The following is a 17,182-nucleotide window of genomic DNA, read 5'->3' on the forward strand; positions in this document are numbered from 1 at the left end:
TCTCTCCATGCCCTAAGTGATCAACCTTAAGTCCCGTTTCAGGCTTGCATCCAAATCAATTCATTTTTATGAATTCGCCATTATCATTTTTATCAGTTTTAATCACATTCTCCACATTCAAACGATTAGAAAACAATGTATATAGAACTGAAAATGTGAGCTGTATTTCAGAAAAACTAAAACGAAACTTTTTCCACATTCTTTCTCACATGATGGGTATGGTGTAAGTTCCTGTTTCTGACCACTGTGCAGACTTCTCCTTGTTTCAATTGTATCTTCAGTCTCATCTGTGCACACACACACTACAGCATCTCCTTTCATTTGTTTATACTGTGTTTGCATGGGTAAAGTCAAACCTTATTTATAACCAGTGAAGGGACCAACATTTGATAATTAGTTTAATAGATATATTCCATAGGCAATAATTCAATATATCTGACCTACTGGTCATTTTAGTGTTATTATTCTAAGTTTCTCATGTGTATTCTGTTCCCGGCCTACATGAGGTGTGAGAAAGCCGTCACAGCTTCCCCCCCCTGACTAGAAACAGATACTAATTAGCATTTAGGTATCCACCCATCCCTTGCTTTCCCAGAGTTTAAAAGACTGTGATTTTCAAGAGACAGTCAGTGAAGGAGATTTAGGTGAACACGCTCAGTGAAATCTAGTTCTCTGTTCCTCCTCTGGTGCGCACCATTGAAAGAATAAAACCTGGACTTGGTTTTTCATCACAATCTGACTGAGTCTCCGATACATTTGGGATATAGAAATAATTCCTTTCACCAGTTTGGTCTGTTAGGAAGGTTTCTTCAGAGGTAGTTGGGAAAAGCGTTGAACCAAGACCTCAAACCCAAATATCTACTGTACACACACACCACCTTCCTTCCTTTCTTGATTGCAGTATGTTGTGTCTTTCCTCTTGCAGGATTGGTCATCTCTCTGCAGCTGCTGAGAGGAGAGATTGAGCAGGTTCGGAAAGAAAACCCTATGATCTTTAACCGGGGTGTGGCTATCACTCGTAAGGTGGGCTTCCCTGATGTCATCATGCCAGGTGAGACAAACAAACAAACAAACAAACAAACAAACAAACAAGGCTGACTGCAGTCAGTTTTTTATTGCACGCACAACTCACCATGACAACTGCTGCGGATTACAAGAAACTCACAGATATTTCTCTGAATAGGATACCTTTCCCAATTGTTCATCCAGTGCCAGTTTAGTGTTGTGCGATCTGTACACCATCCGGGTAAACATGTGAAATTTAATCCAAAGCCCTGTTACCCTTGGCTCGGCTATCCCCATGCTGGAAAACCCTGTTAATTCATGCGCGGCAATCTAACTAGATGTAACTAAAAACTTGCGAACTGATGTGGGGCTTATTAGATAGCATTTAGGCTACTACACTACCATTGCTGCACTACTCAGTCTACTGAGTAAGTAAAGATTAGTTAGCCTCTGTGTGACTGCGTCGATTCCAGGACAGTGTTTTTGGAGTAGACATTCTGTCCAATAACAGTTCAAATAAATGGCGTTGCGCTCCACTGTTAACTGTGTGCGCTTCTATTGGTACAGTAAGTTGTTTTCTTTGAGTTGGCTTGATTTAATTAGCTTGCCATCAGAAGGATAACAAATATTAACCAATAAATTGGATCTCAAAATGCGACTGATCACTTGGAGTCTGGAGCCCTGACCCTGATACCTTTTCATGCCAGAATACGAGGCACTCATTTATACGAGCTTTATACGAACCTTTTCATGCCAGTATACGAGGCACTCATTTATACGAGCTTCCTGGAAAGGCAAGATTGTGTTTTTCACCTGTGTCATGTGTGTCATTTCCAACTAACCCTGAAGAACGTTTCAGGCTTGAGGTGTTTAAGCGTCTGTCTGTCTGTCTGTGACCTGTGACCCTAGGTGACATCCGAAATGACCTCTACCTGACCTTAGAGAGAGGAGACTTTGAGAGGGGCGGTAAAAGCGTTCAGAAGAACATCGAGGTGGCGGTGTATGTGCTGTATGCTGATGGGGAGGTCCTCAAAGTACGTCATCCTTTTTGTTCTTATCCTTCGGGATTAATAAAGTATCCATCTATCTATCTATCTATCTCTCTTATAGAGACTATTTTATGTTTTTTAAGTTCAAATAGTTTGTTTTTGCGAAATCTAAAAATAAAACACAAATATTGAACACGCACCATCATGTATCCATTAGTATTACTACTATGCTGTGTCTAAATTTTGAGTGTTTTGAGTGCACTTGTTCTTTTTCCCGTGTACATTTACATTTAGTCATTTAGCAGACGCTTTTATCCAAAGCGACTTACAAGGATGTATACACATTTTACATTCACACTGATGGCACACTGCACATCAGGAGCAATTAGGGGTTCAGTGTCTTGCTCAAGGACGCTTCGACAGGGAATCGAACTAGCAACCTTCTGATTACTAACCGACTTCTCTACCTCCTGTACCACTGTCGTGTATATTCCGTCTCAGGACTGCATCAGCTTGGGCTCGGGTGAAGGTGAGGCGAGCGCCACGGAGTACCGCTCGTTTGTGCTCTACCACAACAACAACCCCCGCTGGAGTGAGGTCATCAAGCTTCCCATCCCCATCGACCGGTTCAGGGGCTCACACCTGCGCTTCGAGTTCAGACATTGTTCCAGTGAGGGCCATTTTCCTATCATGGTTTGATTTGTCTGACAAGCCTCCGTTGTGTGTTCAGGGTGTGTGTGTGTGTGTGTGTGTGTGTGTGTGTGTGTGTGTGTGTGTGTGTGTGTGTGTGTGTGTGTGGTTGTGTGTGTGTGTGTGTGTGTGGTTGTGTGTGTGTGTGTGTGTGTGTGTGTGTGTGTGTGTGTGTTTCACGGCCGATTTCTCACCTCAACAGATCTCACCCTAAAACGACATCAATTAGTGAATGTTAATTCCTGATTAAGTGAATCTTTTATGATGAATTGTGGATACAGTGGTTTAATTTGAATTCTTATCTTGTTAATTAGCTTTAGATTCCTGTAATTTAACTTCCACTGACTCTAGATTTCTCATATGATAATCCAGTAGTAAAATCGTCTGTGTAAAATTGTGGAAGCTGCTGTAAAGCTGGCCTATACCGTTTCAGGAATGCCACTGGAATGATGGTAGAAATGGCAGAAAATGCATTAACCTGAGAGAATAAAATCATCTAATCGTCATTAGTGAATTATCCACATAGACCAAAAGAGAAACCATAAGATGTTGTTGACATGAATGCAGGCAGGTGTCTAATGACGGCTTTGGCTATTTGAACCACCACAGCAGGCAGGTGTCTAATGATGACGGCTTTGGCTATTTAATAATAATAATAATAATAATAATAATAATTTATTTTATTTGTAATGCACTCTTCATATTTGAACCACCACAGCTAAAGATAAGGGAGAGAAGAAGCTCTTTGGGTTCGCCTTCACCCCGCTCATGAGGGAGGACGGGACCACGCTGACCGATGACAGCCATGAACTCTACATCTACAAGGTCAGCTGTCTGTCTGTCTCTATATACTCCTGTCTGTCTGTCTGTCTGTCTGTCTGTCTGTCTGTCTCTATATACTCCTGTCTGTCTGTCTGTCTGTCTGTCTGTCTGTCTGTCTGTCTGTCTGTCTGTCTGTCTCTTTATACTCCTGTCTGTCTGTCTGTCTGTCTGTCTGTCTGTCTCTATATACTCCCTATACCTGTCTGTCTGTCTGTCTGTCTGTCTCTATATACTCCTGTCTGCCTGTCTGTCTGTCTGTCTGTCTGTCTGTCTCTATATACTCCCTATACCTGTCTGTCTGTCTGTCTGTCTGTCTGTCTGTCTGTCTGTCTCTCTATACTCCCTTCTTCCTGTCTGTCTCCTAACCCTATAGTGTCCTTAGAGCTATAGTGGTCGTGTATGATACAGCTTGCTATCTATCGGTGGCTTTGTAGGCAGCTCCATGATCTCTCAATGTAAATGGAATAGCAAGATGGCTGTAAATAAGAACCCACAAACTCAATAAGTGCATTTTCCTTTAGCGTGTTCCAACCTGAGCATTTCAAAAGAATCTAGAGTATCTGCGGTCAGGCTAAATAATGAGTCCAAGATTGGAGCTGTTGTTGGAGTCCATCCAAATAGATGCTTTGATTTGATACAGCATCCTTTGTTTCTCCCTTCCTGGCACGCCTTCTCGACTGGCATTTTCATATATATATACAAACCATTGATCCAGAAGAGCTATAAATGCTTATATTCAGCGTTCATTTTCATATATATATACAAACCATTGATCCAGAGGAGCTATAAATGCTTTTATTCAGCGTTCATTTTCATATATATATACAAACCATTGATCCAGAGGAGCTATAAATGCTTATATTCAGTACAAACTCAATAATCGGAAAGCAGTAAGAATGTCATTATTCATTTTCAGAGGTACTAAGGTATTACACAGGACTACGTAACCAAACCGCATTAATTTCACCCCTAAAAATCCCTTCCTTTGACTACTTGAAATGTCCTCAACAAAGGAAGTCCCCGGAAATAACATTTTAAATGCAAGATTAAGGGGTTTCACACTCACTCCCTAATAGTTGAGATAAAACTAAGGAGACTGTTTCACAAATGAAGGGCCTCTTAATTTAAATGAAGTGGTTTGATATATTTGCAGGGGTAAATTAAGGTATTTTTAAGTACATTGTGTTTTGTAGTGGCCAAAGGGCATGGCCAATCAGTGTGGAGTGTCATTGTGGCCCTTGATTTGCAAAATCAGTGTGAATCGTAAGAAAAGGAGGGAATAAAGGCCTTTTCTACACGGTACTGAGAATGCTGTAGTCCAAATCCAAACATGCTATGGATCAAACTATAATGTATAGATGCAAACACATTGCATTTCTGGAATAATACAATATTGAACTTATAAAATGAACAATAGAAGTTGTCAGTCCATAGAATTGGATTTATTACAATGATATTATAACTTTATCTTAGGTATCAATGCAATTTGAGTTGCAGAGCTCTTCTGATTGTGTGGGCTACACCTTACCTATTGTTTGCTGTGAAAGCGAGGCGACAGAGCCTTAGTTTGAATCACTCAATGTGTGGATGAAATGAGCTGCTTTGATCCAATACTTTGAAAATCTGTGTGTTTTTTACAAGTGTTTGTAACCCCCCCCCCCCCCCTTTTCTTTCCTACTGTGAGGCGCATTGTGTTACCTCCTGGTATGAAATGCGCCGTACAAATAAAGTTTGATTTGATTTGAATATACTGTATGTGACGACCTGCTGTTTTTCCAGTGTGATGAGAACACGACCTTCAGTAACCACGCCCTCTACTTGGGCCTACCCTGCTGTAAAGAGGACCTGAACGGCTGCCCCAACCTCCCTTCCAGCCTCATCTTCCAGCGCAATACAAGAGAGAACCTGTGGATCTCAACTCAACTGTCCTCCACCAAGCTCACTCAGAACGGTATGGTCATCCAGTCCCTAATACATTTACATTTACATTTAGCAGACGCTTTTATCCAAAGCGACTTACATATGTGCGACTTACAATGTATACACATTTTACATTTACACTGATGGCACACTGCACATCAGGAGCAATTAGGGGTTCAGTGTCTTGCTCAAGGACGCTTCGACAGGGAATCGAACTAGCAACCTTCTGATTACTAAACGACTTCTCTACAACTGTACCACTGTCGCCCCCCCTAATAATCAGAATGCCATGGTCATCCAGTCCTCCAGTCCTTTATGATCTGAATGGTATGGCCATCCAGTCCCTTAATAATCTGCTGATTTGTTTAAATATTAAAACATTTGATTTGAAACCGAGTTGAATTAAGTTATGAAAGTTTGGTTCAACCTGAAATACTTTGGTGTTTTTAACCTTACATCTTTATGAGCACAAGCTGAGTCCAGCCTAAACATTAAGACATGAAAAAAGCTGGAAAGACATATTTTAGTCAGAACTTTTATTACAATTACAGTTTGTAATAGACAATTAGTGTGCGTTAGCTGGCCAAGGAGTAATTACAACATTTGCAGGACCACGTCATTCAGGGGCAACTTCCCACACTCCACAGCCTGCACTGGACTGATCCTGTACAAAGAGTTCAGTTCAGTTTATTAGAAAGCGGACTCACTTGGTCATGAAACTTTTTAAATGTCATTGAATGACAACTGATTACATTGCAATAAATTCTTTTAACAGATTTTTTTTATTCAGAGTGAAGTACTAGTGAAGTCAACATAGGGTTAAAAACGAGCGGTAGAAACAGCAAGATAGTAGCACCCTGAATGTACTAATGAGTCTTTACTCAAGCAGATTAAATAAGAATGTCAATTTTACCTTTTACTGGTGTTGAGCGTAACTTGACTTCTAAAAACTACATATATCAACAATCACAAATGTTGTTTTTTGCCTAAATATCACAAAAGGCAGGGAGATTATCAAAGAAACCATTAAGTATTTATCACATAATGGAACTCTTCAGTTCTAGAAAGTATAAGAGCGACTGAGAAAACCAGAGCAACCAGACAGACTCACTCTCCCACTCCTGCATGCCTGACAGCGGACAGGAGGAGAAGAGAGAGACTATTGCTAAATTGGTTATTGGGAAAACATTAGAACATTATATAAGGTGGACTTTTTGCTTCCCGTTTCCAACCAACAGTTTTCAACCATGAGTTGGGACAGCACATGGGAGAACCTTGCCTTCAGGGCTTTCTCCCAGAAAGTCTTTCTAATAAAAATCGAACCACATGCTAACGTATTCCCAATAAGTAAAACAAACTGAACATATGCATCAATGCATTTGTGATTCCTTCGAATTGCCTACTGATCTAGCTAGATTACATTTACATGTACCTACTTGATGACAACAGTTAGAAGATGGTAGCCAACACGTTGTCAGCAAAATGTCCAACCCAGGGCTATCTAGCTAGCTTGCTAATATGCTAACATATTCCCAATAAGCAGCATGAAATAAGCATCAACAGTTGTTGTAACAGGCTGTCTGAGACAGTGACTACATGGTTAGAGGAAGACGGTGGGGTTGCTGGACTTCAGAGAGCGCAACGCGGCACACGTGGCAATGATGTCATGTTGCAGACGCATGCTTGTGACATGAAATACAGAGTCTGGTGTATTTTCTGAAGTTAATTGAATGTATTATTATGAGTTTTCAAGTCTGTTTTCAAGTTGAAGTTGTGGTAACTCCTCATACTTTATTGTAATGAAGAGTAATGATTGAGTAATGTAGAGAGGCCTGTAGCAGTGATGAGTCCCTCTGTTTTGTACTGTTACATACGTAGGTATTTGCATACTGTCATATTGCAATCTACATTGTATAAATTGATTTATAATTGGCGACAGTGGTACAGGAGGTAAAGAAGTCGTTTAGTAATCAGAAGGTTGCTAGTTCTATTCCCTGTCGAAGCGTCCTTGAGCAAGACACTGAACCCCTAATTGCTCCTGATGTGCAGTGTGCCATCAGTGTAAATGTAAAATGTGTATACATTGTAAGTCGCTTTGGAAAAAAGCGTCTACTAAATGTAAATGTAATTGCATATCAACGTTTGATTATTTGAATGTTTGACCAATTCATTTGCTTGGCTTAGTGGACCTGCTGGCCTTGTTGAAGTGGAAGGCTCACACGGAGCATGTGACGGATATCCTCGGAAGACTACGCCACGTGAGCGGAGAAGAAATTGTGAAGGTGAGCTAACTAAGACCCTTGACGGTTTGAAGATTGTTGTATATAATATGTGCACCATCACAGAATACATCCATCTGGAAAATGTTACTGAAAGGAAGACATAACATACATTTTATTTTATTTTCCGTTGTTTGTTGTTATTAAAGAACAAACTCCTAAAAAAAACCTATTATGGTTCGGGGGCTGGGTTTGGTTTAAGGTGTTGTTCAGTGAACCATTAGAAGGGCTGAACTTGAACTTCAACAAACCATCTGGAACGTCTCTGTAGGTGGACTATCCAAATAAAGTGTTACCATATAACTACTAATCAAGTTGTTTTGGGAGGGGCAAATAGAGAGCTGTGTGTGTCCCAGACCAATCCAGCAGATGATTGACTAAGGTCTCCTGGTGATTTCCAGAAATGAGTAGCCTCACTAATTGACATGTGTGATGCGGGCAAGCCTTTACTTCAGTTAGTGCATTAGACTCCAGGGGGCCCTGCAGCTTGGATGGGGGCCCTGCAGCTTGGATGGGGGCCCTGCAGCTTGGATGGGGGCCCTGCAGCTTGGATGGGGGCCCTGCCGATTGGTTGGGGGCCGCTGCAGTTTGTAGGTATGAATGTCCATGAAGTTCCCGTCAGCCCCCGAGACAACAAGAACAGACACTGTATGATGGCGACTTTCTGTGATGAGAATAGCAGGAACAAGGGTGCGGACTTTGGGAAAATGACAAAAGAGGAGTGACGCTCACCAGCAATCCACCATTTACAGGCGAGCGCTGCCTTTTACTGGACACTTGGAGATGTAATGGCCAGGCTGACCACAGTACAGGCAGTAGGTGGAGTCTCTCCTTCTTTGTCTCTTGTCTCTGTGGTGGACGGACAGGCACAGCCTACCTGCACAGGCTCAGCAGGGGAGCCTCCTAGGGCAGGGGTTCCCAAACTTTTTACAGTCCCGTACCCCTTCAGACATTTAATCCCCCCCCCGTTGAAAAAAAAAAAGTTTTCCTTTTCACCTTTTACTTTAATTCCGTTTTAATCCGTTTCGGCTCATTTTGTTCACCCAGAGGTAGATTGATGGCTTAAAATGAGTGAATAATATGTGCCACAAGTGACCCAAACCTTCTAAGGTTGTTGTTTGCCAGCCATCAACAGAACAGAAGACTAAAAAAACATTATTTGCAGGCGATTGGGAAGATGCAAATGCATTTGACAGGCTACGGAGGTCTGTGTTGAATAGGGGGGCGTGGCCGGAGCGGAGTTCAGCACAGACGTTACATTTTCTCAGTGGTTTTGTTTTCTAATTAATGCTTGTTCATCGTTGCGATCGTTGTTGTGTTTATAAGAAAGAAATACAGCCTCGCAGGACAAAATACAGGGGAATTGGTGGTGGCGGCGAGTCTGAGACGAACCTTCCCCCTTTGGTCTGCAACATCTCCCATTTTGCAGACTGGTCGAAGCATAGGTATTGCAGACTAGGGGGGCCTGCTCCGCAGATACCAGCTCCCCACTCTCTCGCCAGGTCCAATCAGCAGGGTTATCACGTAGGCTACCCAGGACGGACGAGCTGACAGACTAAACTTGAAAGGGCAGAGTTTAAATACACAGGATGATCCAAACTAAATGAAAAACAGCTGAACGAGTGAAATGGCAGGACATTAACAATGACAGGAAGTAGACCAAACAAGGTGAGGGGCAGAATCCAGGGCACATGGCAGGGAAAGTACCTCCTCACAGTCCTTGGGGCCCCAGGCTGCTGTTGAACAGTGGGTGTGGAGCTCCTCACAGTCCTTGGGGCCCCAGGCTGCTGTTGAGCTCCTCACAGTCCTTGGGGCCCCAGGCTGCTGTTGAGCTCCTCACAGTCCTTGGGGCCCCAGGCTGCTGTTGAACAGTGGGTGTGGAGCTCCTCACAGTCCTTGGGGCCCCAGGCTGCTGTTGAACAGTGGGTGTGGAGCTTGGGGTGAGAAGTGGAGCTGTAGGTATTCCTGACATAGTTTGCACAAAGGAAGTCCAGCCTTTTTATTTTCTCTGGTGAGGCAGTTGACTCATTTCTTGCAAACTGCAACTGTTGAACTCCCCAAATGTGTTGGCCAGAGCATTCGACTGTCCCCACCTCTTTGCCTTCAGGTAGATCTCTCACACATCAGTCATCTTCACCAATGTCACAATTGCGTGTGTGTGTGTGTAGTGTGTCCTGGTCGCCTCCATATATATAACACGTGTGTGTTGGTGTGAGTTGTTCGTGCAATAAAAAACTGACTGCAGTCAGCCTTGTTTGTTTGTTTGTTTGTTTGTTTGTTTGTTAGTTGTCACAAAACCATACTTATGACCTTGACCGTAGCCCAAAAAAATCAATATTCCTTAACTGGAAATACAGGCACACAAACTCTCAATGTCAAAATGGCTTAATTTGTTAATAGACTCTCAATGAAACGAATCACAGCTAAAAACAATAATTAATCCAAACAATTCCGTGATACCCATTCTTGTAAGACTCAGCTTGCAGACACGTTGACCCCCCCGGCATTCCTTTCTTTCCTAACTTCCTTATTTTATTAGATTTTTTTTATATCCATTACCACTACTCACTAATCTGCTGTCATTATTATTATTATTATTATTATTATTATTATTATTACTACTGTTGTTGTTTTTATTTCTATGTCTATTATTGGTGGTTGATGATAATTATTACTCCTGAACTGCAATACAGTGGTTCTGAGGTAGTCTGAACTGAATGAGAAAATCAATGTGATGTTTTGTGTTTGTGTGAAATGTTATGTTTGTATGTTTGTTTATCTATCAATAGACACTTTTCATTTCATTTTGCAGTTTCTTCAAGACATCTTAGACACCTTGTTCTCCATCCTGGATGACAACACTGAGAAATATGGACCTCTTGTCTTTCAGTCATTGGTGAGAATAAGTCTCTTTATTTAATTGTGTCTGTGTGAGTCTCTTTGTGTCCTTTCCCATGTTCACGTCAGTAGTATAGCTTCGTGTTAGTGTAAGCATGCACATGTTGTAACCTGAGTCCAACCATCTTTGGCACTCTGAGATTCTTCTGAATGAAGAGTGCGTTACAAATAAAATGAATTATTATTTATTATTATTATTATTATTATTATCTGTGCCTCCTGAGTAGAATGCATTCATGGGGCAGAATTGGCCTTCCTCCAAACGTTAGCAGGAGTTTAGCACTGTATGCTGCAGATTCCAAACGTTAGCAGGAGTTTAGCACTGTATGCTGCAGATTCCAAACGTTAGCAGGAGTTTAGCACTGTATGCTGTAGATTCCTATTGGACTCAGCTTGAGTATCTCTGGACAGATGACTCTAGTAGCTATCTTATCCATGTGATTGGCCGCATGTACTAATACGGTCCCTAACTTTCTATTGAAATGTGTATGACTACGACCATACTATTTATGACAATGTCAGGACTATACCCACCCATTTTGTCCTTGAGAGATGTTCCATTTTGTCCTTGAGAGATGTTGGAGATGTTGGATTTTTGGAGTTTGCATGTTCTCCCCGTGTTCACAAGGGGTTTCCTCCACTTAGAACCCCAACAGAAAAAACATGCAAAATAACAGAACACATGTCCATCCCTGACCAAAGATGGACAGTTCACTTCACTTGGTCCCCGGGCGCTGCAAGCTGCCCACTGCTTCCTGGGGGGGTCCTTGAGGAAGGACGGTCCAGGATGGGAAAAATGCAGAAAATAAATTCACCGCGACCTCAGGCCTACCTGCGTGTGTGTGTGTGTGTGTGTCCTGTGTCACCTCTATATATGCACGTGTGTGTTCCAGGGTGTCGTGTGTGCCATTAAAAAACCTGACAAAGGTCTTAATTATGTTCCATTTTGTCCATTTGAGATCCTCTGAAAATGGAGAGTGATCGCTTTAACATTCCTGCCACTCCGACCCCAGGCACTGCTCTCTGTTTCGAGTGCCCAATTATTTATTTATTTTTCAACTGCTTGTCCCTCATGATGGAATCTGGCCGCCATCTTGTTTCAGGTGTTCATAATCAATCTGCTGCGTGACAGCAAATACCACCACTTTCGGCCTGTTATGGACACTTACATCCAGAAGCACTTTGCCGGAGCCCTGGCCTATAAGTGAGTGATGAACAACAGTATGTTTTAGTATTTGGACATAATACAACTACAGGCTGACTAGTACATGTTCTCCCATCTTACCATAATGTATTGCAAGTGTGAATTTGAAGCCTGTTTACTGTCTTTATTATTATGTAAGTATCTGAATTGTGTTGTTGAGTTATAGTTTCTGTTTGTATGCAGGGAGTTGATTCGCTGCCTGAAGTGGTCCATGGATCGTTCTGCAGAGGCGGTCAGACAGGACCACATTCAAGATGCTATGAGGGTAAAGATAGATAGATAGATAGATAGATAGATAAATGGATACTTTATTAATCCAGAGGGAAATTTAGGAGTTCAATGATGACCAAGCATACGAGAGGTTCTTCAAGACCGTTCAAACTGATTGACATTTCTGTTTGTTCATTTAGCAGAGCCTTTGATTCAGAATAACTTTTAAAGTGATACACTGTGCAAGTAACTGGCAGACAGTAAAGTAAACAGAAGACTGAATGCCTTGAGGAGCTGGACTCAAGTGCCAGAGTGTCTGAGAGGAGATTGAACTTTACCTCCTCACTTTGAACTTTACCTCCTCACTTTGTTCAATTTGCTCATCTCTGTCACTGTTGCCTGCCTCCAATAGAAAATAGATGGAACACAGAACTTTGCCTCTGCTGGCATGCATTTGCATGCATTTTGGTCGTAAGACTGCATAGTTAACTTCTAGCGTTACACTAAAGAGGTGATACGGATTATAGAGTTAACTTCTAGCGTTACACTAAAGAGGCTGTTCTGTTTCTAGTGTTAACTTCTAGCGTTACACTAAAGAGGTTATGCTGTTTGTAGAGTTAACTTCTAGCGTTACACTAAAGAGGCTGTTCTGTTTCTAGTGTTAACTTCTAGCGTTACACTAAAGAGGTTATGCTGTTTGTAGAGTTAACTTCTAGCGTTACACTAAAGAGGCTGTTCTGTTTCTAGAGTTAACTTCTAGCGTTACACTAAAGAGGTTATACTGATTATACAGTTAACTTCTAGCCTTCACACTAAAGAGGCTATACTGTTTGTAGAGTTAACTTCTAGCCTTCAATTCGCCTTGTAATTCATGAGTTGTCACAGGTTTTGCTGATTTAAGTTCATGTGTCCAGTGCAACTGACAGACATGACTAAATTGAAATCTCACATTACATCTAGTCTGAAATGAAAGCGGGTCGGTAGAGTCAGGATTGACCAAGCACTCGATCAAGAGGTTGTTATTAACGTCCAAAGGCAGAAAGTCAGGATTGAGCAAGCACTCGATCAAGAGGTTACTATTAACGTCCAAAGGCATAGAGTCAGGATTGACCAAGCACTCGATCAAGAGGTTGCTATTAACGTCCAAAGGCACAAAGTCAAGCCACCTATTACTGCAATACAGCTAGATGATGATGCTTTTGACGTCCTTCGAAAGCCATTTAACGTTAAGTGGTATATCAATCAACAGGGCCGGGGTCAGTGTTATCAATGTTACCAATGTTACCAGTGTTAGTGTGAATCAATCAACAGGGCCGGGGTCAATGTTACCAATGTTACCAGTGTTAGTGTGAATCAATCAACAGGGCCGGGGTCAATGTTACCAATGTTACCAGTGTTACCAGTGTTAGTGTGAATCAATCAACAGGGCCGGGGTCAATGTCATCTTGATGTCAATGTTACCAATGTTAGTGTGACTCATGTAAATGCATTATATAGCTGGTAAAAGGGGTGATCAGATCATCTCATCCCTGGTAGATTTGAGAGACTCTCATCTTCTGCTCCTGGGGGGTCCTTGAGGAAGGACGCTCCAGGATGGGAAAAAGCAGAAAATAAATTCACCGCGACCTCAGGCCTACCTGCGTGTGTGTGTGTGTATGTGTGTGTGTGTCCTGTGTCGCCTCCATATATGCATGTGTGTGTTCCAGTGTGTCGTGTGTGCCATTAAAAACCTGACAAAGGTCTTAATTATTATTATTATGACAAAGGTCTTAATTATTATTTGCCCCTTAAATATTGGGCTATTAGAATAGTATGTGTGGATTGCTACCATTTCTATTTCATTAAAGTAGTAAATTCATTCACTAATATTGTTCAGTCATATAGGGAAATATTTTGATATACTTTTGTCTGTCTATGTCTTTTCTAAGAATGCTATTGAAAAGCTTTTCATTTCTTCTAGGCTCTGGAGTACCTCTTCAAGTTTATCATGCAGTCCCGCATCCTGTACTCTCGCGCCACCTGTGGCCTGGAGGAGGAACAGTTCCGCAGCAGCATTCAGGAGCTCTTTCAGTCCATCCGCTTTGTGCTCAGCCTGGACAGCCGCGGCTCAGAGACTCTCATCTTCACTCAGGTCAGAGACTCTCATCTTCACTCAGGTCAGACCCAAACACTTGTAAAGAGACACAGATAAGTAAATAAATAAATGTTACATAAATGTTAAATAAATACATTTTACAAGTTACAAAACAGCTCAGAGACTCTCATCTTCACTCAGGTCAGACCCAAACCTCGTGTCTGTGTGCATCACAAACGTCTGACGCATAATAGCTCTATAGTTGGCAAAAACACCAAGAGAATCTCTCAGCACATTCATTGTGTACTCACTCACGGTTTCAATTTCATGAGTGTGTACAGTACACACGTCCAAAAAATACTGATGCACAGGGTGTTTTTCACCACACATGGAATCAAAACTTTTGTTTATTGAGCTGGTGGGCACTTACATCAAGAACTTAATAATAAATACCATGAACATGAGTCACGACTTTTTCGCTCTTAAACGTCACCTAAAGCTCCCAGGCTGAAGTGATAGAGAGCACTTTTAGGTTGGATCTTAAACGCAACCAAATGTATATAACATGTACTTCAATACACCATGCTTGCAAACATTAGTAGCTTGCTTTTTTCTCACAAAATTCAGTAAAGCAACTTGGCAAATTTAACAATTTTTATGTTTTCTTTCGATCCTAGGCCAGTGTTTTTTGAAACTTTCTTCTTCTGTATTTTTCACCCTTCGACTACTGGGTAGTGTGTGATCTGTGGCTACTCTAGGTAGATAGATAGATAGATACATAGATGGAGTACTTTATTAATCCCTAAAGGGAAATTTCATTGTTCCAGCAGCAATTCACATAAATAACAAAAAAGACACACCCAATGAGGTTGGTCAGAAGAGAAGAGTGGAGTCATTGAAGATGGCCATTGTGGTGGGCAGAGATGAGCTCATGAAACGAACGGTACTCATTGCAGCAGAGCTTGTGCAGGGGGTGTGTGTGTAGTGTTGTCCATTACGTGGAGCAGCCTGTGCAACATCCTTCTCTCCATGACCAACTCTAGGCGCTCCAGAGCAGTCCCCAGCACAGAGGCAGTCTTCTGTATCAGCTTGTTCAGTTTCTCAGAGTCAACAGAAGATATGCAACATCTTGCTGCACACATTGAATGACCTAAGCTCCCTCAAGTCTGCTCCGTCCAGTCTGTTGTCCAGGTGGACGCCCAGGTTTCTGTAGACCTCCTCCACCACCTCCACCTCACCTCACCTCCCAGGATGGAGATGGAGGTGTTCAGCTTAGTCGCAATCCTCCTAGAGTCCACAACTAATCTCATTTGTCTTGGTCCCATTTAAAGAGAGGGTGTTTGCTCCTAAACCACGACCCCAAAGCGCTCCTCTAGTTCCCTGTACTCCAGTCCACTACTGACACACACCCTACAAGTGCAGACTCATGGGAAACGATCTGCAGATGACAGGTCTCTGAGGTGTACAGGGTGAGGGGGAAGGGGGGAGAGTGCAGTGCCCCTGTGTGCCCCTGTGTGCTAACCACATGCTCAGATACGCATCCTCTCAGCCAGGTAGTCAATGGCCCTAGAGGTTGTGTGGATCGACATGAAGGCATTTCTGGCCTTGTGTTAAATCGTATGTTAAAATGTTAAAAAGTTTTCTATTATGCTTATGTTAATTCATTTTTATTTTATTGTATTTTTATAGTTAGTTTTTAATATGTTGGCACTCTGAGATTCTTTTGAATGAAGAGTGCATTACAAATAAAATAAATTATTATTATTATTGTTAATGCATACACAGTCAATGGGCCATGCACAGTCAATGGGCACACGTTTGCATAGACAGTGCTGACGATCAAATGTGCATCATGCTTACCGTGCGTGCGTACACCACGTCCACTGAAGTATACTTTCCTGCTTAAACTCAAATATTATTTATAAATGTCTTACAATTTCTTGTTTATTGTTTATATTCTTGTTTACATTAAATCTTTATATCTTGTTTGCATTATATCATTATATATCTTTACATTATTGATGTTTATTGTTTCTTTAGGCTTAGCAGGCCCAAATGGTCCACCACTCTGTTTAAGGAGTTATGCAGATAACCCAGGCCATCTTTATAACCGAGACCATCTTTATAACCCAGGCCATCTTTATAACCCAGACCATCTTTATAACCCAGGCCATCTTTATAACCCAGACCATCTTTATAACCCAGGCCATCTTTATAACCCAGGCCATCTTTATAACCCAGGCCATCTTTATAACCCAGACCATCTTTATAACCCAGGCCATCTTTATAACCCAGGCCATCTTTATAACCCAGACCATCTTTATAACCCAGGCCATCTTTATAACCCAGACCCTCTTTATAACCATATGGTACTCAGACATTCTATAACAGCTGATTCTGATTCCTAGTTTCCAAAATGAATGTAAGTGAAAGGAAACATTCAGTGAAGTTACTGGTCAAGGTCTTCTTATGGTTAAAACACATTAGTTCTCTACGAACCCACACACACACACACACAGTGCCCAAGAAACGATAGCGTCTGTCCTTCTTTTGGGTTAGGTTTAGAGTAGCGTGGGGCAACAGTGGTACAGGGGGTATAGAAGTCGTTTAGGAATCAGCAGGTTGCTAGTTCGATTCCCTGTCGAAGTGTCCTTGAGCAAGACACTGAACCCCTAATTGCTCCTGATGTGCAGTGTGCCATCAGTGTAAAATGTAAAATGTGTATACATCCTTGTAAGTCGCTTTGGATAAAAGCGTCTGCTAAATGACTAAATGTAGCCATCCAAATTACTTTTTGATGTTTCTTATAGTTTATCCCTTTTTTTGACCTTGCTCTATGACCTCCTCCTGTCCCTCCCCTGCCCCCCCCCAGGGCCCTCAGCCCGCCCCTGGACCACCAGCAGGCTCGCTCACGTGTCCTCAGGCCTGGGCCTCAGCCAGCCCACGTCCCTCTCCTCTCTCTGTAAGTATAGGTGCCCCAGCCCCCTACCCCCTCACCCAACCCTCTCGCCGTGTGCTGCTCTGTGCTTCCAACAGGCCCATGCTACTTCAAGTTTCTGATCCAGTTGGCAGAATCAATGTCCCAATAAAC

At 42.1% G+C, this 17,182-nt stretch overlaps 1 protein-coding gene across 1 annotated transcript in view; it reads left to right on the forward strand.

Moving 5' to 3' along the window:
- dock3 (dedicator of cytokinesis 3) overlaps positions 1 to 17,182 on the forward strand; it is a 112,124-nt gene that overhangs the window by 45,206 nt on the left and 49,736 nt on the right. Inside the window, 11 exon segments of the mRNA XM_042707927.1 lie at positions 926 to 1,051; positions 1,915 to 2,039; positions 2,496 to 2,664; positions 3,403 to 3,509; positions 5,286 to 5,457; positions 7,611 to 7,708; positions 10,518 to 10,601; positions 11,707 to 11,807; positions 11,991 to 12,072; positions 13,978 to 14,148; positions 16,964 to 17,053. Coding sequence (XP_042563861.1) covers positions 926 to 1,051; positions 1,915 to 2,039; positions 2,496 to 2,664; positions 3,403 to 3,509; positions 5,286 to 5,457; positions 7,611 to 7,708; positions 10,518 to 10,601; positions 11,707 to 11,807; positions 11,991 to 12,072; positions 13,978 to 14,148; positions 16,964 to 17,053 — 1,325 coding nt within the window.

This window comes from Clupea harengus, chromosome 5 (assembly GCF_900700415.2).
Source record: "Clupea harengus chromosome 5, Ch_v2.0.2, whole genome shotgun sequence".
NCBI lineage: Eukaryota > Metazoa > Chordata > Actinopteri > Clupeiformes > Clupeidae > Clupea > Clupea harengus.